Below are 22,382 nucleotides of genomic sequence, written 5' to 3' on the forward strand. Positions count from 1 at the left end.
GTGCCTGCTCATCCTGCAGAGCACGCTGCTCTGACACAAACAGCAGTGTGGCTGTGGTGAGGAGAGGGCAGCCCAACAGAAGTACTTCCCTGATGCCAGAGTGCCAGAGCTCACTACAACTCCAGACCACTATTGGGCAAGGTTGGGGCCAAGGGACTGGCAGCTTGCAGCAGCAGTAGTTGTCTACAGCTGTTTATGTGGCTGCTTTGCTGTTTAGAGAGGCTTCGAGAGAACAGAGCAGGGAAGAAATGGGTTCGAAAGTGGAAAATAGATGAGGTTTATTACAGATCTTACAGCTTTCCACATAGTGGTCCCTTGCAGCAGGGTCAGTGCTCCCCTATGATTCTCCCTTTAACTCTTCAGGCTATCCCTGGCCGAGTGGGATGCCTAAGCACCCAGCTTGCTGAGCTTCTGCAGGAGGGGGCTGCACAGTGCCTTGTCCCTGATGTTGTCAGTGATGGACTCCAGGAAGTGCCTCTCGTTGGCTCTCCTCAGCACATTGCTGGGGGACGAATCTGCAGAGCTGAACACCTCGTACTGAGAGAGGACCTCCAAGGCCACCACCACCAGCAGCTCAGTGCACCCACTATCTGGAGGCAGCATGGCTGCAACGTGCAGGAGGTGGCAAAACACCTGGATGCAGACAAAGGACACCTCCTCTGTGGAGCTCCTGTCTTCAGCGGGGTGCAAGGGAGACCCTGTGGCGCTCTTGATGGAGCTCAGCAGGTCTGTGAGGCTGCTGCAGTACAGCTGGACCACGTGGAGCCAAGCCTGTGGTGGCAGCCAGGTGGAACAGCTGGAGCTGCAGAGGAGCTGGAAGCCCCTCAGGAAGAGCACGGAGAGCTGGAGGTAGCAGGCAAATGGCCGGAGGTTCAGCAGGGGCATGTACTGCACGTACTCCAGTGTGTAGGGCACATGCAACACTTGCCTCTCCAGCAGGTTTGTGACCACATGCACAAGCCTCTTCCATTCACTGTGGCTGCACCAAGGGAGGACCTGTATGAAAGCCACCAGGAAGCCTTTGCTGAAGAGATTCACTTCCTCAGGGTTGTCCACGTTGACCACGAGGAGTGAGAGCATCGTATCTTTGAGCTCAGTGGACACACAGCAGCATTCCATCCATGCCAGCAGCCCGCTGCCCGGCCCGTAGGCTGGCAAAGGCTGGGATGTCCATTCATCTTCAGGGAGCGTGCAGATCTCAAATAGCGTTGCTGGGACCTCATTCTTGAAATGCTCTCCATAAAACTTCTTCAAACGGAGACCGATGGTCCAGTCCAGTGATGCCACCTTCCTGTGAAGCCAGGCCAGAGACTGGACCCAAACCTCTGGGGAGGAGGCAGTTTCTGGAGTCATTACCTCACAGAGCCGGCCGAGGACATTCAGCACCAGGTCTTTGATCTCCAGGGATGGGAAGAGCTGCTCCTTGGGCTGATGCCAGTACTTTGTGTAGCCATCTAGAAGCTTGCAGAGGCTGAGGAGAAGTGGGAACGGGTGGCAGGACTTGATCCAGTGCTCTTCTGGATAGGACTGTATCTCCAAAACTTTACTGAGGATCTGCAGGCTCAGCTCAATTTGAGCACAGTCTGATTTCAAATAGGGAAGGACAAAAGCTTTGGTCACTTCTGCAGGTGATACAAGTGGGGCAGCTGAACTTGGCTGCATGAGAAAGGCCAAAAACTCAAGAAACTGCTCCTCCTCCCTTGCAGAGGAAAGCTTCTCCCATGCTGCCTCCTTCAGGCACCGTACCACCAGACTGCGTGGTCTGCCTGGATCATCATGCACCTCTAGGAAGCTCAGTGCTGGGAAAGAGCAGAGGATTTGTGCCAGCAACTGGTGTGCTCCTAGGTTGACTACAGCAAGACTACAAATCTGCTTCACAGTGGCCTCAGGGTGCAGCAGAGCAAGCCTAGCCACAGCAGCCACAGCCCTGGTAAGGCCTTCATCAGATACACTTTTGGTGATCTGGTTGAAAGTCACATTGAGGTCCTCCTGGAATCCATCCACGACAACCTGCAAGTTCAGGGAGAGCCCTGGCCCACCCCAAGCCTCCAGAACACCTGAGATCACTTCGTTTTTGTCTGCTAGTGAAAGCTCACTGTAACATTCCACGATGGTTTTGGTCACTTGCAACTGCATCTCCTGGGCCTCCCTGTCTTTGCAGGATGTGGCAAAGTTCACCACAGTCTCCAGCAATTTCAAAACTAGCTCTGGTTTCTGGAAAAGAGCTCTGTTTTTCACAAGGCAGTCAACCCAGTCTTTTGAAAAGGCCCAGGTCTTTTCAGAAGCAAAAATGGAGCACACCTCCATGTGCCGGTTCAGCTTTTGCTCAATGATTGTCATGGCAACTGAAGATGCAAGGCTGGTGTTCAAATCTTTGTTCTTCTGAGTGGTGCTTATCTCCTTGAGAAAGTCATCAATTGTCTGTGCCAGTTCTAATGCAACACGCATCTCATCCTCACTCAGGTCTCCAGTCTCAGAGAAGCAAACCAGGGCCTTCCTGAAGGTGGGAAGAATATCAAGGAGCCAGCAGCTCTCATAGCATTGATTCTCTGTGCTGCTCAGGACGCCCTGCAGCTCCTCTCCCCAGGCACGCAACAAGCTGTGCAGAAAGTCCAAGCCAGCTATCAGTTCTTCACGTGACAGCTTAGCCATGGATGAGAAGCTCACGGTCCTCTCAGCTTCCTTCACTTTCTCGTCCAGCCCGCTGTGGTGGTGCTGGCTTTCAGCATCACTGTTCCAGAGGCTGACCACCGAGCTAATCTTGGCCAGGTACTCTGCAACGGTGAGGGGGCTGCCCTGCGGCTCCAGCTCGGTGAACACAGACAGCAGCTCCACCAGGTTGCCCAGGGCATAGCACTTCATGCGCGGTGAGGCGATGCTCCCGTAGGTCTGCTTTAACCCCTCGATGAGGACCACGAGCAGGCTGTTAGCGGCAGAAGAGCCATCCAGAAAGCCGGGGTCCTCCTTGAACCGCTTCGGGGGCCGCAAGCCATCATCCAGAGCGCGCTCACAGCCGTGCTCACGCACGAGGGAGCCGAACGCGGCGACAGTGCCCTCCTCCGGATCCCGCCCTTGTCTCATCGCCTCCCACCACACATCCAGGAGGAATCCGACATCCGACGGAGCCGTGTCCTGCCCGACGTACCGCACCAGGCGCCGCAGCTCAGCCCGGCACACGGCGTGCGGCAGCGCCAGCAGCAGCTGCACGAAGAGCCGGGGAGCGGCCAGGGCTTTCACCAGCTCGAAGAGAACCGTGCGGTTAACGTCGGGGATCATCGCGCCCACGGAGAAAAAGGCGTCTTCCTTCCATTCCCGGTCCAGAGAGGCGGCGGGAGGGGCGGGCAGCAGCACCTTGGCCCACACGATGGCCACGGCTTCCTGCTTCCACAGCCTGTGCTGCCGCGGCGAGGGGCAGCGGGCGCCGATTTCCCTCAGCGCGTCGGTGATGGGCGGCCCGACCAGCGGCCATTCGGCTTTGCGCAGCTCCCGCAGAGGCCGCGGTTGGAGAAGCCTGGAAGCCAGCAGGAAGGCGCCGTGCAGGATGGCGGTCTCCTCGCATACGCCCCAAGGCGCGACCCGCTCCCCGCTCCCGCCGCCCGGCTCCATGGCGGCGGCTCCGGGCAGACAACGCGGCGCGCGCTGCGCTCCGTCAGAGCAGGCGGCCGCCGCGGTCCCACAGCGCCCCCTGGCGGAGCGGAGGTTTCCCGCCTCCCCCCAATTCAGCCGCGGTTGGAAGGACACACAGAACGGCCCGGGTTGGAAGGGACCTCAAGGATCAATGAAGCTCCAACCCCCTGCCACGTGCAGGGCCACCGATATTCCCTTGCACTTTGCTGTGCTGAACATCAGGTTCACCCGGGCTCACCTTTCAAGCCTACTGAGGTCCCTCTGAATGGCATCCCTTCCTTCCACCGCATCAACCGCACCACTCAGCTTGGTGTCATCAGCAAACTGGATTCCGTTGTTGATGTCATTGATAAAGATGTTAAAGAGCAGCAGTCCCAATACAGACTCCCAGGGGACGTCGCTCGTTACTTTTATTCAAGTAAAGGCAAATTTCCAACAATAGCACCAGCCCTGATCCAGCCCCAACTCATTGACTGCATCAACGCCAACGCAACACCGTCACATCAAGCACTGTTTCCATTCGGAATATTCACTGCAGGCACTGACATGGTGCAACGACTGCCAGTGCTGTTGATTTTCATCTAGAGAGATCAAAAACAAACAGCCTGCCCAACAATGCCAGGCACTACAGCTGCTGATACCCCAAAATCTCAGCCCTGCACTGCAGTCAGGAGGGCTACAGCTCATTAATTACAGATCTGGATATTCTAATCAATCTGGCAACTTCTCCTTCAAGTGCAACCACACTAGAGATACACGAGGTGTTAGCCTGCAGCTCCCCTGTTGGAAGCCACGTGCTCAACATCCTCCTCACTTTTCACATATGAAGGAGCACATGATATTTGATTGAAAATAAAGAGGAGCTTGAAATGAAAGAGATAACAAGCTGAAAAGGAACCAACAGAAGAGTATGGGACATGACTGCACTCTCCCATGGGACGGACAGCACAGCAAGTTTTGCCCAGATGAAAACTAAGGCATGACAACCAGCCAGCCCAGCTCCTCCTCCAGCTATGCAGACACCTTCTTCATATTTCGGGCAGCAAACCACGTGTCACTCTTGTCAGCTGCCATAGCCTGCAAAATGAAAACATGAGCATGTTTGGCTGACTCAGCCATTCCAAACACTGGGCTGCCCACTCTCACCACCCTGCCCCACAACAACAGGCTGTCTGTAAGGCTCTATAATCCAGAGGAAAGCTATCTTGATGAAGAAACTGTTTCTTGTGTACTAGTAATGAAAACAGGCACTGACAGCCAATATTTTCTGCTGCAAAGAAAATGCGATTCTACAGGTGGCTGTGATCAGGATGAAAACAAAAGGCAGAACATTACTTACATCATCTAACAGTTTGTCACCATTGGGATCCACTTTGGACAGATCTCGAAATGCTTCATCTCCCACAAAACAGATTTCATGGCCATCCTAAGCCAAATTTAACAGCAAGTCAGGCAGATAACCGGGGCAGAGAAATTAGAACTGACTTTATTACTATTTCTGATGCTACTCACAGGATCAGCCAAAATGACCACTTGCACTGTAGCTTTGCCAGGTGTGTCCAAGCTAACCAGAGGCGTTAAAATTTTCTGGTTCTCCTTTTTCATCAGTGCTTCAATGTTTGGCAACTTAAACAGAAAACAAACAACACCAGCCCCAGTCAGATGAAGCCAGGATGTATTCAGGCTGTTCTCAGTTACATTTTCCTGTTACCTGCAACTCCATTGCATTTCCACTGTGAGAAGTTGATCAGTGTTACTTTGATCAATTCTGAGAGATTTTGCTAGTAGTAGACACCTATCTCCCACTACTCAGCTGGATGAGAGGTAATGAAAGCATGATGATTACCTCTTCCTTGGCACAGGAAAAGGCAATCCTTCCAAATGCTGTTCCATGATCCACTGCTCCTCCAACAGCCTTCAGCTCCAGCTTACACTGAAGGAAAACGAGAAAACCTAACAAACTTGCATGGAACACTGCTCTCAGTGCCACATTTGCTCCAGCTTCTCATTGTTGCAGACTGTTTCAACACTGCCCTTACAAGTATTTCCCAATGAATCAAAATTCCCAGAGCAAACCACAGCTTTTGGTTGTAAAAAAAGAAGAAAAAGCAGTTAAATTAAAGCATTCAGGCTCTGAAGTGCACAGTTGTTTCTATCATGAGATTTAGATCCTGTTCTCATGAAATGAGAGCTTTCTATGACGTGACTCTTAAAGAACTGGAAGGCTTTCTACAGAACTAACCTGGTTATCCGCATAGCCCAGCAAAACCCTCTGTTTTTCTTCATCCTTCTCATATATTTTCATCCCAAGCAAATGAGACCAGTAATTAACAGACTTGTGCAGATCAGAGACACCCAAGGTTACCTTTAGCACAGGATCTGTGGCAGTGCAGTAAATGGAGAATAGTTACAAGATAAATCATGGTTTTAATTGCATTGCTTTATAATCTTAAGAAGTAATAAAGAAGTAACAATATAGGCCCTGTTTCATAAAATGCCATTGAGACAAACGCACATCCAACTTGTAAATATCTTCTGAACACAAAGAAGAGCATGTGTACATTTATTTCACCTTGCTTTTTCTGTTCCTTGTCTTCCAAGTAGAACTTGTATCCACCTGGGGCTTCAGTTTCAAACACACCGGCTGTGACTTCTTTGAGGGGCCACCCCATTTTCTTAGCATTGCTCACAGCCTGGCTGGACACCAGGGTTATGCCCTGCCAAGAACAGAAAAGACAACAATAAATCCACTGGTGCAACAACAGCTGAAAAACCACCTCCCTCAGCTGTGCTGACAAAGCAACTCTCACCCACGTGCATCAGCAGGAAGACCTCACTCTTCACTGCTTTCACCCTTCCAGGCTCTGTTAGCCACAGTCTGTGGCTGTGGTCAAGGATATCTGACCATCCCAGATAGGGTGAAGCCCTACCTTTGGAAAGTCTGCCTCTACAGAAACAAGCCAGATTACTTTATAAAGCACACTGACCACACAACCTCCTGAGAAGCAGGTAACTTGCTCCTAGAAAATAAGCTTAGGCTAACCCTGCATCTCCCATGTTTCTGGGACATACTACTCTACTCTTCTTTCACGCCAAAGGAAAATGTAATGGGAAAAGAATTTGTGTCAATGCACTGTACAAAGCAGAAAACCAAATCCCGGCTGTTCTACCAGCTTAGGGAGATGTTTGTGGCTCCATGCACCTGATCCTCAACATTCTTCAAACTCAAGGAAAAACATGAGCTCAACAGAAACAGTGAGCAAACACATTAACCATCAGCTAACAAATGAATAAGTAATAACAAATGAGTGTCCCTATAGCATGATTCTTCTTAGCTGACCACTTCAAGCTGGATCTGTCAGCAAACACACAGCAACCACGGATGGGGAAGTGCTGAAGGATGCGTTTCCACAATCCTACATGAACACAAAGCTCCTCTACCTTTTGCTCTTCCAGCTTAGAGACAACTAAAATGCACGAATAAGAAGGGTTCAATAAATCAAATAGTATTAAAAAAAAAAACTGTTATAAGCCATATAAGAGACTCCTACTGAGAAAATGAAAGCACTGATCATAATAAGGTTTTGCTGAGCTTGGCACATACCAGAAAGTCATTGCCAAGGCGATACTCTCCAATACCATAGTTGTAAGTCAACTCTGCAACAAAGTGGTCATCTTCTGGCCCATAGCCCACCATTGTTTTGCTCCATTTTCCATCGTAAGGGCTAGAAGATTTATTCGGAATGAATATGAGAAACAAACACCAAGAAATGCAACCATGAAAGCTTCAGCAAAGAACATCATTTCAAGAACAAATGGCACAGCTAACCTGGCACCTCCCATTGGAAAGGAGCTGACACAGAGAGTTCTTGGGGCTGTTGTGGGTAAAGCTGCCATGACTGTAGAATCATGGAATCATTCAGGTGGGAAAAAAACAACCAAGATCCCCATGTCCAACCCCCACAGTTTCATTCTGGAGGTTCGGTATTAGAACACAACATAACACAGCTATAGCAGAGCCCAAATGCAAACCCCATGCTGACACAGAAATGGCACCACGGGGTGAATTTTTAATACCACGTGGATTCATCCGTTAAATACCGGGGCAGAACAGGGAGGTGCCTTACGGGAAACGAGCACTTCAGGCAACGCACTTACCCATTGCAGCTGGCCTTACAGCCTTCATCAAACTCCTCATGCCTCAGAACCTTACGAATTAAACGTACATATATTAAAGATAGAAGGAAAAAAAAAGGGGAGGAGGAGGTAAACGGGCCGAGCTGGGGGCTGTGCTGTCTAAAAGAAGAGCAAACGCGATTCTGCCCGGTTCACCCTCCTCCCGCAGCGCAGGGCGTCTCCCCGGGGCTGAGGGCCGCGCTCCCGCTCAGTCCTCCCGCCCCCCGCACGGCGCTCACGCTCATGCCCAGCAGCTCCCGGTAGAAGCGCGCAGTCCGCGCGCGGTCGCCGACTTTGAACACGAAGTGCAAGGCGCGCCGCACCGCCATCGCTCCACCGCCGCCCCCTCGCGCAGAAAGATGACGTCATCGAGCCCGACCTTCCCGCCGCGCACAGTGATGATGTTCGGAGACGGCGGCGCAGCTCTGACGTCGCGGATCAAGATGGCGGCGCTGAGGCGCGCCGTGCCGGTGCTGAGTCGGGCGCTGGCGGGGCCCGGTGGGGCGGCCCCGGGACGGCGTTGGGTGCGAGCGCTGAGGCGTAGCCCTGTGCGGGTGCTGCCGCCGCTGAAGGAGCAGGCCAAGGCGCGGCAGAGCCCCGTGGAGCACCATCCGCCTCTCCCGGCTGTGGAGCGGGACTCGGCCGGGCCCGGGCTGTGGTACGAGAAGGCGTCGCCCGGCGACAGGAGCCTGGGGTGAGGCGCGACGGCGGGAGCGGCCCCGTCCCGGCAGCGCTCCCCTCACCTCACGCTTTCTACCCTCGTTTTCTCCCCAGAAAAGTGGTGACCATCGCTAAGTCGCGGAGTTTCCGCGACCGCCACGGGAAAGTGCTGCTGGAGGGGCAGAGGCTGATCCGGGACGCGCTGGAGGCGGGCGCCGTGCCCCAGGCTTTGTTCTTCAGCACCGCCCTGCACCTGAGGGAGCTGCCGCCGGCACCGCTGAAGGGAGCCCGCCTGGTGAGGGTGAGGTTCGAGGACATCAAGTGCTGGTCCGACGTGGTGGCCCCGCAGGGGATGATAGGTGAGATGCGATAGAAACAGTGACAGCGGTGCTCAGAGGGAAGTCATTCCACAGCTGATAAGCAGATAACGACGATCTCTGGCTTCTAGCAGCTCTGGCAGCGTGTCAAACACAGCGTAATTGGAGAGCTCCCTTCTGCTGTGAGAGCTGTGAAAGCGGCTGCTGGAGTCGTACAGGGTGCTAATGCTCAATTGTCACAGCACGCTGCTTTAGCTCTGCTGGGAAACGGTTCTCTCTGTGGAGTGACAAACTCTTCACAGATGTCCCTTATGCAGTGTGTCCAAAGATGGGCAATGGAGCTGTGCAGGGTGTGGAGCAGAAATCTTAGAGGGAGCAGGTGAGTGAATTGGGATGGTTCAGATCCCTTGGCCTTGTGAGTGAGGCCTCATTGATCTCTACAGTGACTTGAAAGATTGTAGTGAGGTGGGGGCTGGTCTGTGCTCCCACGTAACAGCAATAGGACAAGAGCAGATGGTCTCAAGTTGCACCATGGGAAGTTCAGGTTAGATATTTGAAAGCTTATTCTCTGAAAGAGTGGTCAAGCAGTGGGACAGGCTGCCCCATGAAGCGAGGGAGTCCCCATCCCTGGAGGCATTTGAGAACCATGGAGATGAGGCACTGAGGAACACGGTTCAGGGGGCCTGGAGGGAATTAGGTTAGGTGGGGTTGGACTCAGGAATCTTTATGGTCTTTCCCTACCTTAATGATTCTGTGATTCCCTGGGGCTTTCTCCTGCACATCTACAGCTATGACAGCCACCCCTCTCTTTGTGGTGCATCACCCAAAGCTCATCAGCACTTTGTCTCTTCAGGGATCTTCTCCAAGCCTGACCATGCCAAAATGTCCTACCCTACTGCCCAGCTGCCCCTAGTTCTCATCTGCGACAACATCCGGGATCCAGGAAACCTGGGGACTATTCTGAGATCTGCAGCAGGAGCAGGTTGTGAAAAAGTGTTGCTCACCAAAGGTAAGGGCCTTTTTCCCAGGACAGGTGTTTAGTTTGACAGATCTCTGGGGTAAGGCAGTGCTTAAAGATGTTGTTTCATGGAATTTGTAAGCAGTGTCCAGCACAGACAGGTTTTGCTGTGGGAAGCAGTTCCTGAGTCTTTGCTGGAACTGCTGCACTGTCACTGTTTTCCTCCCCTGTCTCAGGCTGTGTGGATCCATGGGAGCCAAAGGTGCTTCGTGCAGGCATGGGAGCTCACTTCCGAGTGCCCATTGTTGCCAATCTGGACTGGGAATCTGTTCCCAACAACCTTCCTTCTGGTGTGCGGGTCTGCGTGGCTGACAACAAAGACCCAGGGGTTCAGGCTGAGACAGAACCCACACCCCAGGGAGCTGGCAGGTTTGGCTCCCCTTCTGGCAACCCAAAGGCTCCTGTAAAACCCAAACGCAAGGCTGCTCCTCCTGAACATGAGGATGAGGAGGGAACGGAGGGCGTCTGCACCTCGGAGCTTGCTGCACAGTATTACTATGAGAACTGGATACGGTCCCCAGCAGCAGTCGTGGTTGGTGGAGAGACCCATGGCCTGAGCCCAGATGCACTTCACCTTGCAGCCAGCACAGGTGGGAAGAGACTGGTCATCCCTGTGGTGCCTGGTGTGGACAGTTTGAACTCTGCTGTAGCTGCTGCCATTGTGCTGTTTGAAGGGAAGAGGCAGTTGCAGTGGAGGAAGCACAAGCAAGAAGATGAAAGGCAGAAGTTCCCAGTAGTGGGATAAACTGCTGAGACTCGGGTGCTCAAGCAGCACCCCTTCCCTTTGGCACTCCGCAGAAGAATTAATTAATAAAAGAGCAGCCTGGTCTGTTTTGTTTGCTAAGAGATTGTTAAATAGCTGTACCTGGAGCTAGCCTCTCTTGCTCCATGCTAGTGCAAGTGGAGCATGAGCTCCCCAACTTACCTGTGTGTGTGTGTGCTGGGGGTGGGAGGAGGGACACAGCTTGCCCTGTGCCTCACCAGGAACGCTGCAGAGATATGAGCAGAGCTCCATTCACACCAAACCCCACGTAGCAGCTGCAGTAGCATCAGTGCCAGCCTGGCCAGGGTGCTGCTGGCAAAGCATGTCATTCCTCTTGCAGCCCTTAGGCTGTGCAACCACCAGTACTGCTGGACTGCTTGCCTGGGGCCAAAGGAGCCACTGTACTTGTGGCTCTGGGTTAGGAATGCCTGACAGCTGCCACCTGAGCAGCTCCTGTCCATGCTTACACAAACCCTGTGCCTCATCAGGCACTCCACCGTGGTGCAGGGCAGCAGAGCACCAAGAACTGTGCTACTGCCAGGAGGTGGCAGTGCCTGTCCCAAGCAGCTCAGCTCTAGCAGCTGGGCCTCAGCACTGATAAATTATGAATGAGGGACTGGAAGAGGGAGCTGCAGGCACTGCTGCTCCTCAGATGGATGTTCACAGTGAAATAAAACCGGGGGCCCTGTCCATGTCTCCTTGAGGACAGTATTAGCTTGCACTAACACCCTCCTCCACTGCAGGACTGGGGGCTCCTGCCCACGTTGCATGATGCTCTCAGCTTCCCTGACAGCTGTGTGTTGACTGACAGCTCCTGTGACAGCGCTGGCTGCCACCTGCCTTCACTGGCTGTGAGTTGCATGAGCTGCTCACTCAGCCACTGCTGGCTCCTGTTTCCTGTTACCACTGAAAGGTCATCAATAGGTCTGGTTGTGAGACACCCAGACTGCCAGCCTCCTCCACATCTAAGCCCTGATAGCTGAGGACTAAGCCGGTGTTAGCTCACAGCTGAAAGTGCTCCAGCCAACCAGTTCTATCCCCACAGACTGGTTCTTGTGCTGGTTCCCATCAAATCGACCCCATACAACCCAATTCTAGGGCAGAAAATTGCTGCTTTGCTCCAGTTCCTACCAAGCAGTGACCAGCGTGACCGTGGCAGGCATTGCTGCCTCTCTGGGAGCCCCAACCGCAGTGTCCAGAGGGAAACAAATACGGGCTCTTCCTGCCTACAAACATCAGCCACTGCTGCATGACCAAACACTACAGACACCGCGGTTCCAGTTCCAACCTCACTGTAACCGTTTTTCAAACCACAAACACATCGAGATTGCCCCCGAACCAGCAGGACCTGCAGTACACAGACAACGTGCGCTAGGTGGCAGTGGGGTCTGGAAGTGATTCTATTGCCTAGCTGCTCCACACGCAGCAAGAATTGGGACTGCAATCGCACTGCGCGCTCCCTTAACCCTGAGGTGGATGGTAACTCACCAAAGCATTATTCCCTCAAAAAATCCCCAGAAAAGAGGGGATCTGAGTTGATTCAGCTCATCGGGGGCACTACGGAAGCAGGGCTGAGCCCACCTTCCAGCCTAGTGCTGGGGAGGGCAGTGAGCTGTGGCTGACAGCTCCACCGTGCTGCTGCTTCCTGACCGCCTCACAGCTCAGCTAACCAGCACCGAACACGAGAATCTGAAACGTGCAAAACAACAAGAGAGATTTACACCATTTCTGCCTTTCCCGCACTTGGCTGCTTTTCCCAACTCCTGCCAGGGTGGGTTGCTGTAACAGTGATAAAGGGAGAGGCTGTAATCCTGCCATTGCTGACAAACGAGCTGAAAGGAAACGTGGTAGCTCACACAACGCCCACTATTGAGCTCCAGGACACCGCCCTGATGGAAACAGCACCGGGGTCTGTGCTGGGCTGCGGGACGCGGCAACCGGCACCTCCCAGCTCGGTTATTCGATCAGTTTTATTACAAAGTTCCAATCACCATGTACAGTTTTTACAATGTCACTTTCGGGAGGGCTTGGCTGTGCTGCTAAGGACTGGAATCTTTTTTTTTTCTTTTTTTTTTTTTTTTTTTTTAAAGAACAGCACCATTACTGTCAGGTTTGGGACACACCTACAAAAAACAACTAACATAGAAGGGTCGACAATTCATACCAGAGAGAAGGAACAGGAAAGGGAGAGGGGATAGGGAGAGCACAAGGGAGAGACCACGGGGAGACAAGGGCAGCCTGGTGGTGTTCTGCTCCTGGCTCAGTGCAGGAGGGATATCTGTGTGCCACGGGGGGGTTGGACTGCCCCAATGTGTGCAGCCAATGCTGCATAAGGCTGTCGGTGTGTGGGGTGGGAAAACTACCCAGGAAGTTCTCACCCCGAGGAGGAAAAGCCCGGCTGCGCTGTGGTCTTTCAGAGGTTGTCAGCAGTTAAGACTTTGTTTGGCCTCATCAGGGCACTGTTACTCAAGTGGGGAAGGAAGGTGGGGCAGGGGCAAAGGGGACAATTTCCTTATTGCTTCCTTAAAGTAATTTAGTCAGCAGAGGTTGTAGGAAAGGAAAGAAAAGGGAGAAGGAGAAAAAAAAAGAGCCCCGAGAACCCCATCCACCGCCTGATGCATACGTTGGGAAGAACACCATGCAAAAAGATTTGCCTGCTAGCTAGTGCCATGTATAAAGTAAGTACGGTAACAGTTCTGGCCTGGTTATTAGAGAATATATCACCACGAAGCACAAGCGAAGTCTCCGAACGCCAACGACTCCCTGCTGAAAGTGCATCTCAAGGAGTTTGCTTAGGAGAAGGATTCACTGCGTAGAACAAGGCACCACAAGAAGGTTGGATACTGGGTCGGGCGTGAGAACACGCTGGAGAATCCATGAGCGGCGGAAGAGAGACCTAGTTTTAAATAATGTCCGTGGGTGCAGAAGCTCCCTTAGATGGGCTCGGGTTTTAGCTTGTCTGCTAGAAAGTCGCTGACGAAGGCTTCCACGATCTCCGGCGTGATCTCCTCCACATCCATCACATACTTGGCTCTGGCCGACATGTCCAGGATGGTGAGCAGGGGTGCAGCCTCAGGCAGGTTGGTGTAATCCCGGAGAGAGTCAGTCATGTCATCCTGGAGGCCAAAATGAGAGGGAGAGAGGAGCATCAGCAGAGCTACACATCCAGGAGCAGCGCTGCTGCCATGCTGCACATCCCACAGAGCGCTGTGCTGCGCCGTGCTGAGCCCTACCACCTACCCACAGAGCAAACCCAGGCTTCACTCTCACCCTGCTTCTTCTTACCCCTCTCCAGCCCCTTCCTTCCTCTGTTTCACACCCCCAGGACCTCTCACCCCACAGGCAGACCCACAGTGTGTGTGAGTGCAGGCCCAGAACCCACAGCACACTCAAGCAACGCGCTCAGCAGCCAGACAAATCACAAAAGGGAAAAACTCATTTATCACTGCTGGGGCTGTGGAATTCAAATGTCGGTGCTGGGGCAATTGATTTCCTGAGCATGGCAGGGAAATGTGGGGACACACAGGGGCCGCGTCCAGATTGCCTGGTCATTGAAACCGGGCATTTCTCTGAGCAGTTTTCCAACAGCAGCGATGGAAATAAAGGAATCCAGAGGCGGCTGGGAGCAATGCAGCACGGGGCGGCGGCCGGCAGGGTGGTTCCTATCGCGCCTCCCCTTCCACTGCAGGGTTTTCTGGCGCAGGACCACGTGGCAGGGAAGGGAGAGCAGGGCTGGGCCCGTGACCTCGGCCCCCAGCGCTTCCCACCTCTGGGACCAGCCAAGAGCCGAGGTGTTGGGATGCCTCGTCCTTTATGTGATCGCTGCAAAGCAACTGAAACCTTTTAATCAATGCAAAACCGGCCCAAAGGCGCTGGCAGAGGAATGGGAGGCGCCTGCTCTGGCCGCGGCCTGGTTGCATTGTGCACTGGGGCCAACGGAGACCCGAGGCCAGCAGCCAGGGCTATTGAGGTGACGGATGAATGGGACGTGCCGGATGCTCCCCATTCTTCAGCCCTGCTGCCGCAGGGATGTCGGGAGCCGCATGAATAGCAGCAATGTTTCAGCTGCAGCCAGCAAGCAGGAGGAAAACGCTTCGCAGGCTCTGGGGGAGGGGGGCAGCTCCCAGACCCTCACCATAGAACCCTTCCAACAAGAGACTCATTCAAGGGCGTGGGGCCGAGTTGGGACTTTCAGAGACCCGTCACGGCCATGGGAGCACAAGTGCCTGGGTGGAGGGGGCCCAAGGGGCTGTGGGTGGTGGTGGGGGGGGCTCAGTGTGGGGGGAGCCCGGTGCAGCATCGCAGGCCTCTTTGTGTGCTGGGCGGCTCCGGGGGACCCGCTGGTGCGCACTGCGGCTGTGACGTGAGCATGGAGGCCGGGCGGGCGAGCAAGCGCACAGCAGCTTGGCAGTTCCCACCTTCCTGGGTCCCACAGGAGGGGAGCCAGGAGCTTTTTTAGAGCCTGATGCAAAACCTGTCCGGTTTGCAAGCCTATAGAAGGGTGAAATGCTACACACAGGACAAGAGTGTCCCGCTTCCCTGAAGGCCAAGAGCAGAACCCTGGCTCTGGGCACTCTGCACCACATTCCCAGCCCCAGTCCAGCCACCAGTAGCGTGACAGCTTGGGAAACACTCATTTCGCACAGGGTGGGTGAAGCCCAAGAGGAGGGAGTGCTGTGACAAAGCACCTTACAGCACAGCAGCCAAACCTCAGGCCTTGCAGATCTGCTCCGCAGGCAGCCCCTGCCCATTCCCAAAGGCAGTTTTGTCCAGCATTATCTGCACGGCACAGAAATCATCCCTCCCCATGGGATCGGGGCTGCCTCCACAGGAACTGGGCAGGCAGTAGCATGCAAACCAGCTGCAGGCCAGGCTCATCCTACACCACAGCCAGGGGCTGCCCCATCAACTGGGTGAATGCACCCTGGGGTCCCTCACTTCAAAGCTGGGATGAGGAAAACCCTCTCCAGCGACGTGGGAGGGCTCTGTTCTGCTAGCCTCTCCCCTTCCAGGCAGCCTGGGCTGGCCTGGCCCAGCTCCCAGCAGAGCCCATGCTGCCAGCTCGCGCTGGCACCACCGCGATGACTTTGGGCAGCTGCCAGCCCATTAGGGAAGAGGCTGGAGTGTTAGTCCCTTCCCTTCACTCAGGGTGGCAAGAAAAGCAGCAGCACTGCAGTGAGGTGGGAAGCACAGCCAGGTTGACCTGGCTGCCAACAGACTGAAAGCAGAGACTGACTGGGAGTGCTGCCCATGCAGCCAGCACACATGGCCCCAGTGTTTGAAGTGGCCGCATGGAGCTGGGAGCCCCAGCGTGGGAGCTTGCCACCCACTCCTGTCTCCCAGCGCCCATCTCTGCCTGTCCCCACCAGTTCCCTTCCTGGCCTTGAGGCTTTCCCACCTTTGTACAAGCCCAAGACTCAAAGTACTGAGGGCAACCTACAGCAAAACTTGGGAAAGAATCCCTCAGCTACTAGAATCCAACCCAGGCTGCGTGGCTGCACTCAGCTCAGCTGAGTTCCATGACGAGTTGCTGCAGCTCCGTGTCTCAGTTTACCCACCTGGAGAGCAGACAGCACTACCCAATCCAGCTCACATCCTGAGGCCCGTGGCTCAGCAGCACACAGGATGGAAACTGCTCTGTTTCCACCAGCCCCAGCAGCGCAGGATGCAGCCCTGTGCTTGCAGGGAGCCCTCACGTTCCCCTCCTGCTTACCTCGCCTGCCACAAAGAAGAGCAACGGTGCCTCCTCCTCTTTGGCTTTGTACTTGGCAATGATTTTTTCAGCTATGGGCTGAATCAGTTGTTTCGCTGCCTCCGACTCTCCGTCATCCTCTGAATCTGCAGGGCACAGACGTGGGGAGACGATACAAAAAGGAGGTTAGGATCAAACAGATGCAAACAGCCCGGGGCACGGGCAGCTCTACCCCACAGCAGCAACAAGGAGGAAATAGGAGTCTGAACACACAGCAGCAACTTCAAAGCCATGCGGCTGTGTAGCAATTAGGGAGCAGCTGAATTGCACTTTTCATGTGAGACAGGGAAACATGTAACAGAAGAGCAGCGCCCGCTCCCAAAATACTTCACCGCTTGCTCCCTTGGTGCTGCTGCTGCTGCAGCACAGGGACAAACAGAAGCAACAAAGCTGGTGTGCAGCTTGAAAAGGTCGGGCTGTTTTGAAGACCAAACGAATGAGCTGCCTGCCACCCTGCCCGCCACCCACCATCCCTCCGCCTTGGGACGGCAGCTCAGCAGCTTTTCTGCTCGAGTCTCCGCGGTGGCGGCTCTGTAAAGGCAGCTTTGATTTGCCAGAGGTAGAGTAGAAAGAGATGGAAACATCAATCAAATGCCAGCCACCGCTGAAGTTCAAATACTGAATTGGAGAGAAGAGAGACAGCGTCCTTGAGCAGCACCTAGATGAAACGATTTCAATTTGGGGACAACTTTCAGCGAGAAAAATAATAATAAATCATTAAAACAAAAACCAAAAAAAAAAAGCCAAGAAAACAGGCTCCTTGTTGCCTGGCAGTGTGCAGCTTGTGTGAACCCCTGGAACCACCTGTGGGCACTTCCCAGTACCAGAGCTTTTGCACAGTGCTTCCCCACCTCCTCCCTGGCTTCTTCAAGCAAAGACAAGAACGCTGAGGACACTGCATGCTGCATTGTTGGATGTGTCCTGTGTGGACGACAGAGATAAATACTTAGAGCTGTGGGGCTTATGCAGTGATTGATTTTTCTGCTAACAAACGCTGCTGGCTGCACTCCAGACCAGCCCTCAACATTCTGGCTAACCCAGCCCTAAACTCTCCAGCGGCAGATGTACATCGCTCAGCATTTATTCACCCCCGATTCTTGCTAAGCCCACTGACACAGCCCCGACCTCACACACTGCACTCAGCAAATCCCACGTCCCTCCCAGTGCCTCAGGCTGCTTCTTTCTGGGGGTGCTGCTGTCTCCAGGTGACCCCAACATCAGCTCAACACGGAAAGCACAACTGAGCTCTGCACTGCCCCAAAAAGCAAGGACACTGCTGCTGGGGGTCTCTCAGCTGGACACAGGTTGGCCAGAAGCCTCCATCCCCACGTTCCCAGTGCACAACTTAGTGCAGCACCAGCAGCTTTCACCAAGGCTGAGCATCCCCTTGGACCCAGGCGAGAGCCCTGGCCGCTGTTTGCAGAAAGGTGATAGAAAAACTTTGCTCAGAGCAATACAAAAATAACTCTTTCTCGAGGCCTGCAGCGACAGCCCCCATCAATCACACTCAGCGTGGAGAGCAAGTCCTCCCAGCTTGAGGAGAGTATTTTTGGCTCAGTGCTCACATCCCCTGCTGGGTTCTACTGAATAAATAATCAGGGTCAAAAGGAAATCTGAAAGGGAGGAAGGGAAAGAGCAAGAAACACATCATAAATGCTGCAGAAAAGGGTTTTTCGCTAACAAAGGGGGCATGAGGAAGCAGGACACAAGCCCTGACTGCGTCCCAGCAGCCCCCAGCACGCTCCAGTGCCTGGCAAGCAGGCTCGGGGTGACACAGGCTCTTCAGCAAACCCACTGCACTCTGATCAGGGCAAGTGCAGCTTCCCCACTGGGCTCTTCTGCTCATTGGGATCACTGGTGAGATTTCACCATTTCCTGCTGGAGAGGAAGGACTAGGACAACCCAGCTGTGCTCCAGGCCCATCTCCAGCCACAGCTGAGCTTCATGGGTGGGTAAGCAGCAGCAGAGGAACCCCAGCTTGGGAGGGGAAGTCTGTTTTGTCCTGCAGCCAGATCCCCATGTAGGGGGGACACTCAAGAACCAACAAACCTTGCTCAGCCATGGAATTCAAGCCCTGAGCTGCAGTTGCCAGCATACAGCTATAACTCTTCTGCCTCCCAAGCTTCAGGTATCAGCTCCAGAAAAGGCCTTCCTCCTCTCAGCCACCACCAGTGCATTTCCAGCACTCTTCAATGTTCATTAGCATGCCTCACCACAGCCACCACTAAAGCGTCTTTTATGACAGCTCCTCTCTGCTGCAAATGGCTGCTCTTCAGCATGTCTCGCTGCAGGGCTGGAGTTGCAGAGTTGGAGGTGCAGACACGGGCAAGCTGTGTCATGGGCATGCCTCTGGCAAACCCCTGTGAGCGGCAAGCAGCCTACACTCCATTAGGAAGCAAGTTCAAGGACTGTCACCCTCTTGAATCCCCAGAGGGGAGGCAGCAAGCTGCAGAGCCCTCGCAGCACACAGACCCCTCCCTGCCAGCATTTGGCTCCATACCTACAAAGAGAACAAGGCAGGGGCCCTCGTTCAGTTGCACAGCGTTGGAGTCCGTCAGCTCCAGCACAGGTTTGGGGTGCCAGGGGAACTCTCGGCATTCGATGTCATTCAGCACCTCCACCCGCCCCTGCCGTGTGATCACCTCTCCCTGGGAATCCAGCACAATGAGTGTTGGGATGCCTGTGATAGGAGAAAAACAGGGATTAGTGCCAAAGTGCTAATATGGGAGTAAAAGGGTGTGGGGAAAAGGATCCGTCCTATTGCCTCTGATCTGGCAGGAGCCCAGCGTCAGTGCAGCCACTGCAGCTTATGTGATGGGAAGCGGGATCCCTGGATCCTGTTTCTGCTCTGGGAGAGCAGTAATTGAGGAGCCAGAGCAGGAAGCTGGAAGACAGGCTCCGGCATCGCCTTCCTTTCCTGTCTGACTACAGGGAGAGGTCACTTGCTGCTGCCTGACGCTGATGTTCCTGCACACAACCTGTGGCACAGCAGACAGGACCCTCCTCAAAAGCTCACTGCATCTCACAAAGCATAGACAGAATTCTCTCCCGTGTGCACAGCAGAGCTCAGCACACACACATCACCACCCCAGCCTGGAGACTCGTGGTTCAAAGCATCACAAGCAAACCTCGTGGCAAGGCAGGCTGCAAGCAGCAGCAGCCAGGAAGCAGGGTGTGTTTGTTCCCAGCAGAAGCCCACATTTCAGCAGCCATGAACTCCTTCATGAACCCCCCACACCCCTTCCGACACAGAATTAATCATCCCATCATTTTCACAGCACACATCTGGGTCCAGCAGGCCACGAATGTTACATGGCTGGGACACCATTCTGTGTATGGAGAGGCAGACACCTGAGGTCCCCAGCTGATGAAAGGCTGAGGAGCAGAAGGCAGCTGCACAGCAAGCACAGCCTTCACTGAATGAAATGGCCAAACAGAACTACTGGTCCTTACTGGGAATGCTCCAAGGAACTGGTGCACTGAGCAGGAACAGAGCTGGGAGCTCTGCTGGCACCACCAGCCCAGCGGTTAAGAGAAGGGGAAGTTAAGCTCAGTGCTAATTCATTTGTGCTGCTCCTTCCCTCCCCAAGCCCCCAGGGGACCAAGGGGATGTGATGCTGGGACCCTGCTCCAATGATTGTGCAGCTCCTGCCCCAGCACAGCACTGCAGCTGTGGGGAAAGCTCCACAGGCACAGGGCTGCAGAGCTACTGGATACTTCCTGCACTTCAAATCAATTTTGCAAGTAATTATTTCACCTTTTATTACTTTGGAGCCGGCTCCTAAGTTATTAAAAATGCTGTCCTGCTGGGTTTGCACATCGCACTTCTAGCTGCGTGTGCACCAGCAGCTGCTCAGACTGCAGAACGCACCATTATTTACTGTCCCCTGGAGCTGAGCAACACCAGATGGCACAGGGACCATGCAGAGCTGTGCCCTTAACCCAAAAAAGGGCCTTCTGTCTAGGGCAGAAAGCTGGCATCCAACAAACGGATGTAGGTGCACACCAAAACTGCAAGATTCAGGATGAGTGCATGCACATGGATGCGCTGAGCCTTCCCTGGCTGTGCTGCCAGCCCATAGGATGCTGCCAGCACCTCTGGGCAGGGCCACGTCCTTGCCAGGGGACAGCGTGGGAGCAGATGGGGAAACTGAGAATCCCTCACACCAGTGCCGGCCTGCAGATCACTGGCACTCATCCAAGCTGATTTCCCCAGCTGGGGCCCAGAGCCGCTCATTGCTGAGCACAATGCAGCTCCTCCAGCCCCAGTACAGCCAGGCTGAGTGCTCTCCTGCCTGCAGGATGGGGGTCCTGAGTTGTTTATTTCTGCAGCAGCCCTTGGGAGAGGGAGGAACGCATGTTCTGCTTCATCCATGGAATACAAACAAAGAAACAAACTAAAACCAGAGAAATAATCAGTTAAATATGTCCCTCTATACAAAGACAGATAAGGGTAGATGTGGCATAGCCCCTCTCTCCTGAGAATAATGTGTGGCTATGTGGCAGAGAGTGCCAATTTAGGCCAGAGCACCATTCTGCCCAGAGCTATAGGGCTGGAAAGCCCAAGGATAAAACAAAAGCCTTATGAGGAGTGCACTAAAATGAGAACCTGAAAACACAGCCAGGATAGGTATGAGAAGAGAAAGGGATCCCAGCAATTGCTAAGGGACTTTTCTTCTTGGTTGCAGAGAGCACGGCTTTAATGATGCTTTCATTCAATCCCACCTGGCTGCAGCAACGTCTTAAGACAGCTCTCCCAGGAAGCCTTAAGCACAAGCTAGAAAAACACAGCAGATGTGACACAGGCTCAGAAGAACTGCAGCTTTTCACATCAGGACCAGCTGCAGCTCTGCTCTAACGACACACAAGTCAAACTGTTGGGAATAAAGGCAAGGTTTCACCAGAAGGCAGTGGGCTGCTGGCTCTGCAGGCTGTGGGGCCTTGGCCCTGGGATTTGCTGGCTGGGACAAAGCAAGGAGTGGCTGCATGCAGCTGAGATTTAGCACAAGTCAATTCCCAACATCTGACCAGGTACTGTGCAGGGGACACCAGCTGGTGACTGTCCCAGCCAGTAGCACATATAGGTGGCTTCCAGGCCCCAGAACTGACAGTTGTGGCAAGCCCCTGCAGTGTGGCCCTGGGGGTGAATGGTGCTGAATGTCAGTGAGATGCTGCTTTTGCAAGGCTCGTTCTGCACTGACTGCTGATGGCTGCCCCTGACCTGCAGGAGGATGGAGCTGCAGGAGCTGGTGGTCAAAGCCAACAGGAGTGGCTCATGCTGGTGATTTCATCTGGGAAAAACACTGTTTTCTGTCATAAAGGACATAAAAAAACATCCCGAAAGGAAGGAAAAGGGAGACAATTTGATACCGGGCCCCAAGAGACAGGGGCCAGGCAGCCAGTGTCAGCAGCAGGCTCTGCTGTCAGATACTCATCACTCAGTGCTCAACCCAATTGCTATCAGGCATTTCCTCATCCACCCAGCAACAGCCTCCAAATCACAGCAGCAAACTGACACAACAAATCTTCCTACCCTCGCCTCTAAGCCCAAAGGTTCATTTCAAGCCACGTTTATTAGAAATACTCGATCAAATCATTTTCCGTGCAGGAGAAACCAGCGTGCTACTACTGCCTCCTGGCACTGTCGTCCTATACAACAGTGGGTTACTCACGAGCCCTCTGAATTCTAGGCATTTCTCTAGGAAATACACGGCTGACTGTCTGTCCCAGCCTGCCTGCAGGTCCAGGCGAGCGGCTGCATTCCCCTCATTCCAGCCCAGACAGGGCTGCTCACATTCCTCCCATGCACGGGGCTGCACTTGCTGGGTCAGCTGCAGGGGCTGCACAGTAACACAGCGTGATGGCTGGGCTTGCAAATCCTAAGGGAATGCCAAGAAAGAGATTTTCTATCACAGAAAATCTTATTCATTACCTTCTGGTATTCAAAATAGCTCCAGGGTAGGGAGAGGTTAAACAGAGTGGAAGCAATTGGGAAAACTCTCTCTGTCCCTACCCTGCAAGGCACAAAGCATCAGAAATACTACTGAAGCCAAGAGAAGCACATGATGA

General features: G+C 53.8%; 4 protein-coding genes across 5 annotated transcripts in view; 1 reads left to right on the top strand and 3 right to left on the bottom strand.

The window, feature by feature from the left end:
* Positions 1-217: 217 nt before the first annotated feature.
* GEMIN4 (gem nuclear organelle associated protein 4) lies at positions 218-3,854 on the bottom strand. The gene has a single exon (XM_048966612.1). The coding sequence runs from the start codon at positions 3,604-3,606 to the stop codon at positions 388-390; it is 3,219 nt and encodes a 1,072-aa protein (XP_048822569.1). The 5' UTR covers positions 3,607-3,854; the 3' UTR covers positions 218-387.
* Positions 3,855-4,012: 158 nt separating this feature from the next.
* GLOD4 (glyoxalase domain containing 4) lies at positions 4,013-8,174 on the bottom strand. The gene is made up of 9 exons (XM_048966614.1): positions 8,043-8,174; positions 7,786-7,835; positions 7,232-7,352; positions 6,200-6,344; positions 5,870-6,006; positions 5,474-5,560; positions 5,140-5,253; positions 4,967-5,053; positions 4,013-4,704 (listed from the first exon to the last, which is right to left on the bottom strand). The coding sequence occupies exons 1-9, from the start codon at positions 8,130-8,132 to the stop codon at positions 4,639-4,641; spliced, it is 897 nt and encodes a 298-aa protein (XP_048822571.1). The 5' UTR covers positions 8,133-8,174; the 3' UTR covers positions 4,013-4,638.
* On the top strand, positions 8,163-12,653 carry MRM3 (mitochondrial rRNA methyltransferase 3). 2 transcript variants are annotated; one of them, XM_048966615.1, is made up of 4 exons: positions 8,163-8,497; positions 8,578-8,822; positions 9,634-9,789; positions 9,975-12,653. In XM_048966615.1, the coding sequence occupies exons 1-4, from the start codon at positions 8,163-8,165 to the stop codon at positions 10,541-10,543; spliced, it is 1,305 nt and encodes a 434-aa protein (XP_048822572.1). In that variant the 3' UTR covers positions 10,544-12,653. The 2 variants fall into 2 exon arrangements, with proteins under 2 accessions (XP_048822572.1, XP_048822573.1); XM_048966616.1 differs by having other exon boundaries at positions 8,362-8,461; positions 8,578-8,764.
* The window catches only part of NXN (nucleoredoxin), a 48,529-nt gene continuing 38,660 nt past the window's right edge, over positions 12,514-22,382 (bottom strand). Inside the window, exons 6-8 of the mRNA XM_048966613.1 lie at positions 18,814-18,993; positions 16,275-16,399; positions 12,514-13,677 (exon numbers count right to left, since the gene is read on the bottom strand). Coding sequence (XP_048822570.1) covers positions 13,495-13,677; positions 16,275-16,399; positions 18,814-18,993 — 488 coding nt within the window. The 3' untranslated portion in view covers positions 12,514-13,494. The remainder of the gene's footprint in view (positions 13,678-16,274; positions 16,400-18,813; positions 18,994-22,382) is intronic.

The sequence above is a fragment of the Lagopus muta genome, chromosome 20, assembly GCF_023343835.1.
Source record: "Lagopus muta isolate bLagMut1 chromosome 20, bLagMut1 primary, whole genome shotgun sequence".
NCBI classification, from domain to species: domain Eukaryota; kingdom Metazoa; phylum Chordata; class Aves; order Galliformes; family Phasianidae; genus Lagopus; species Lagopus muta.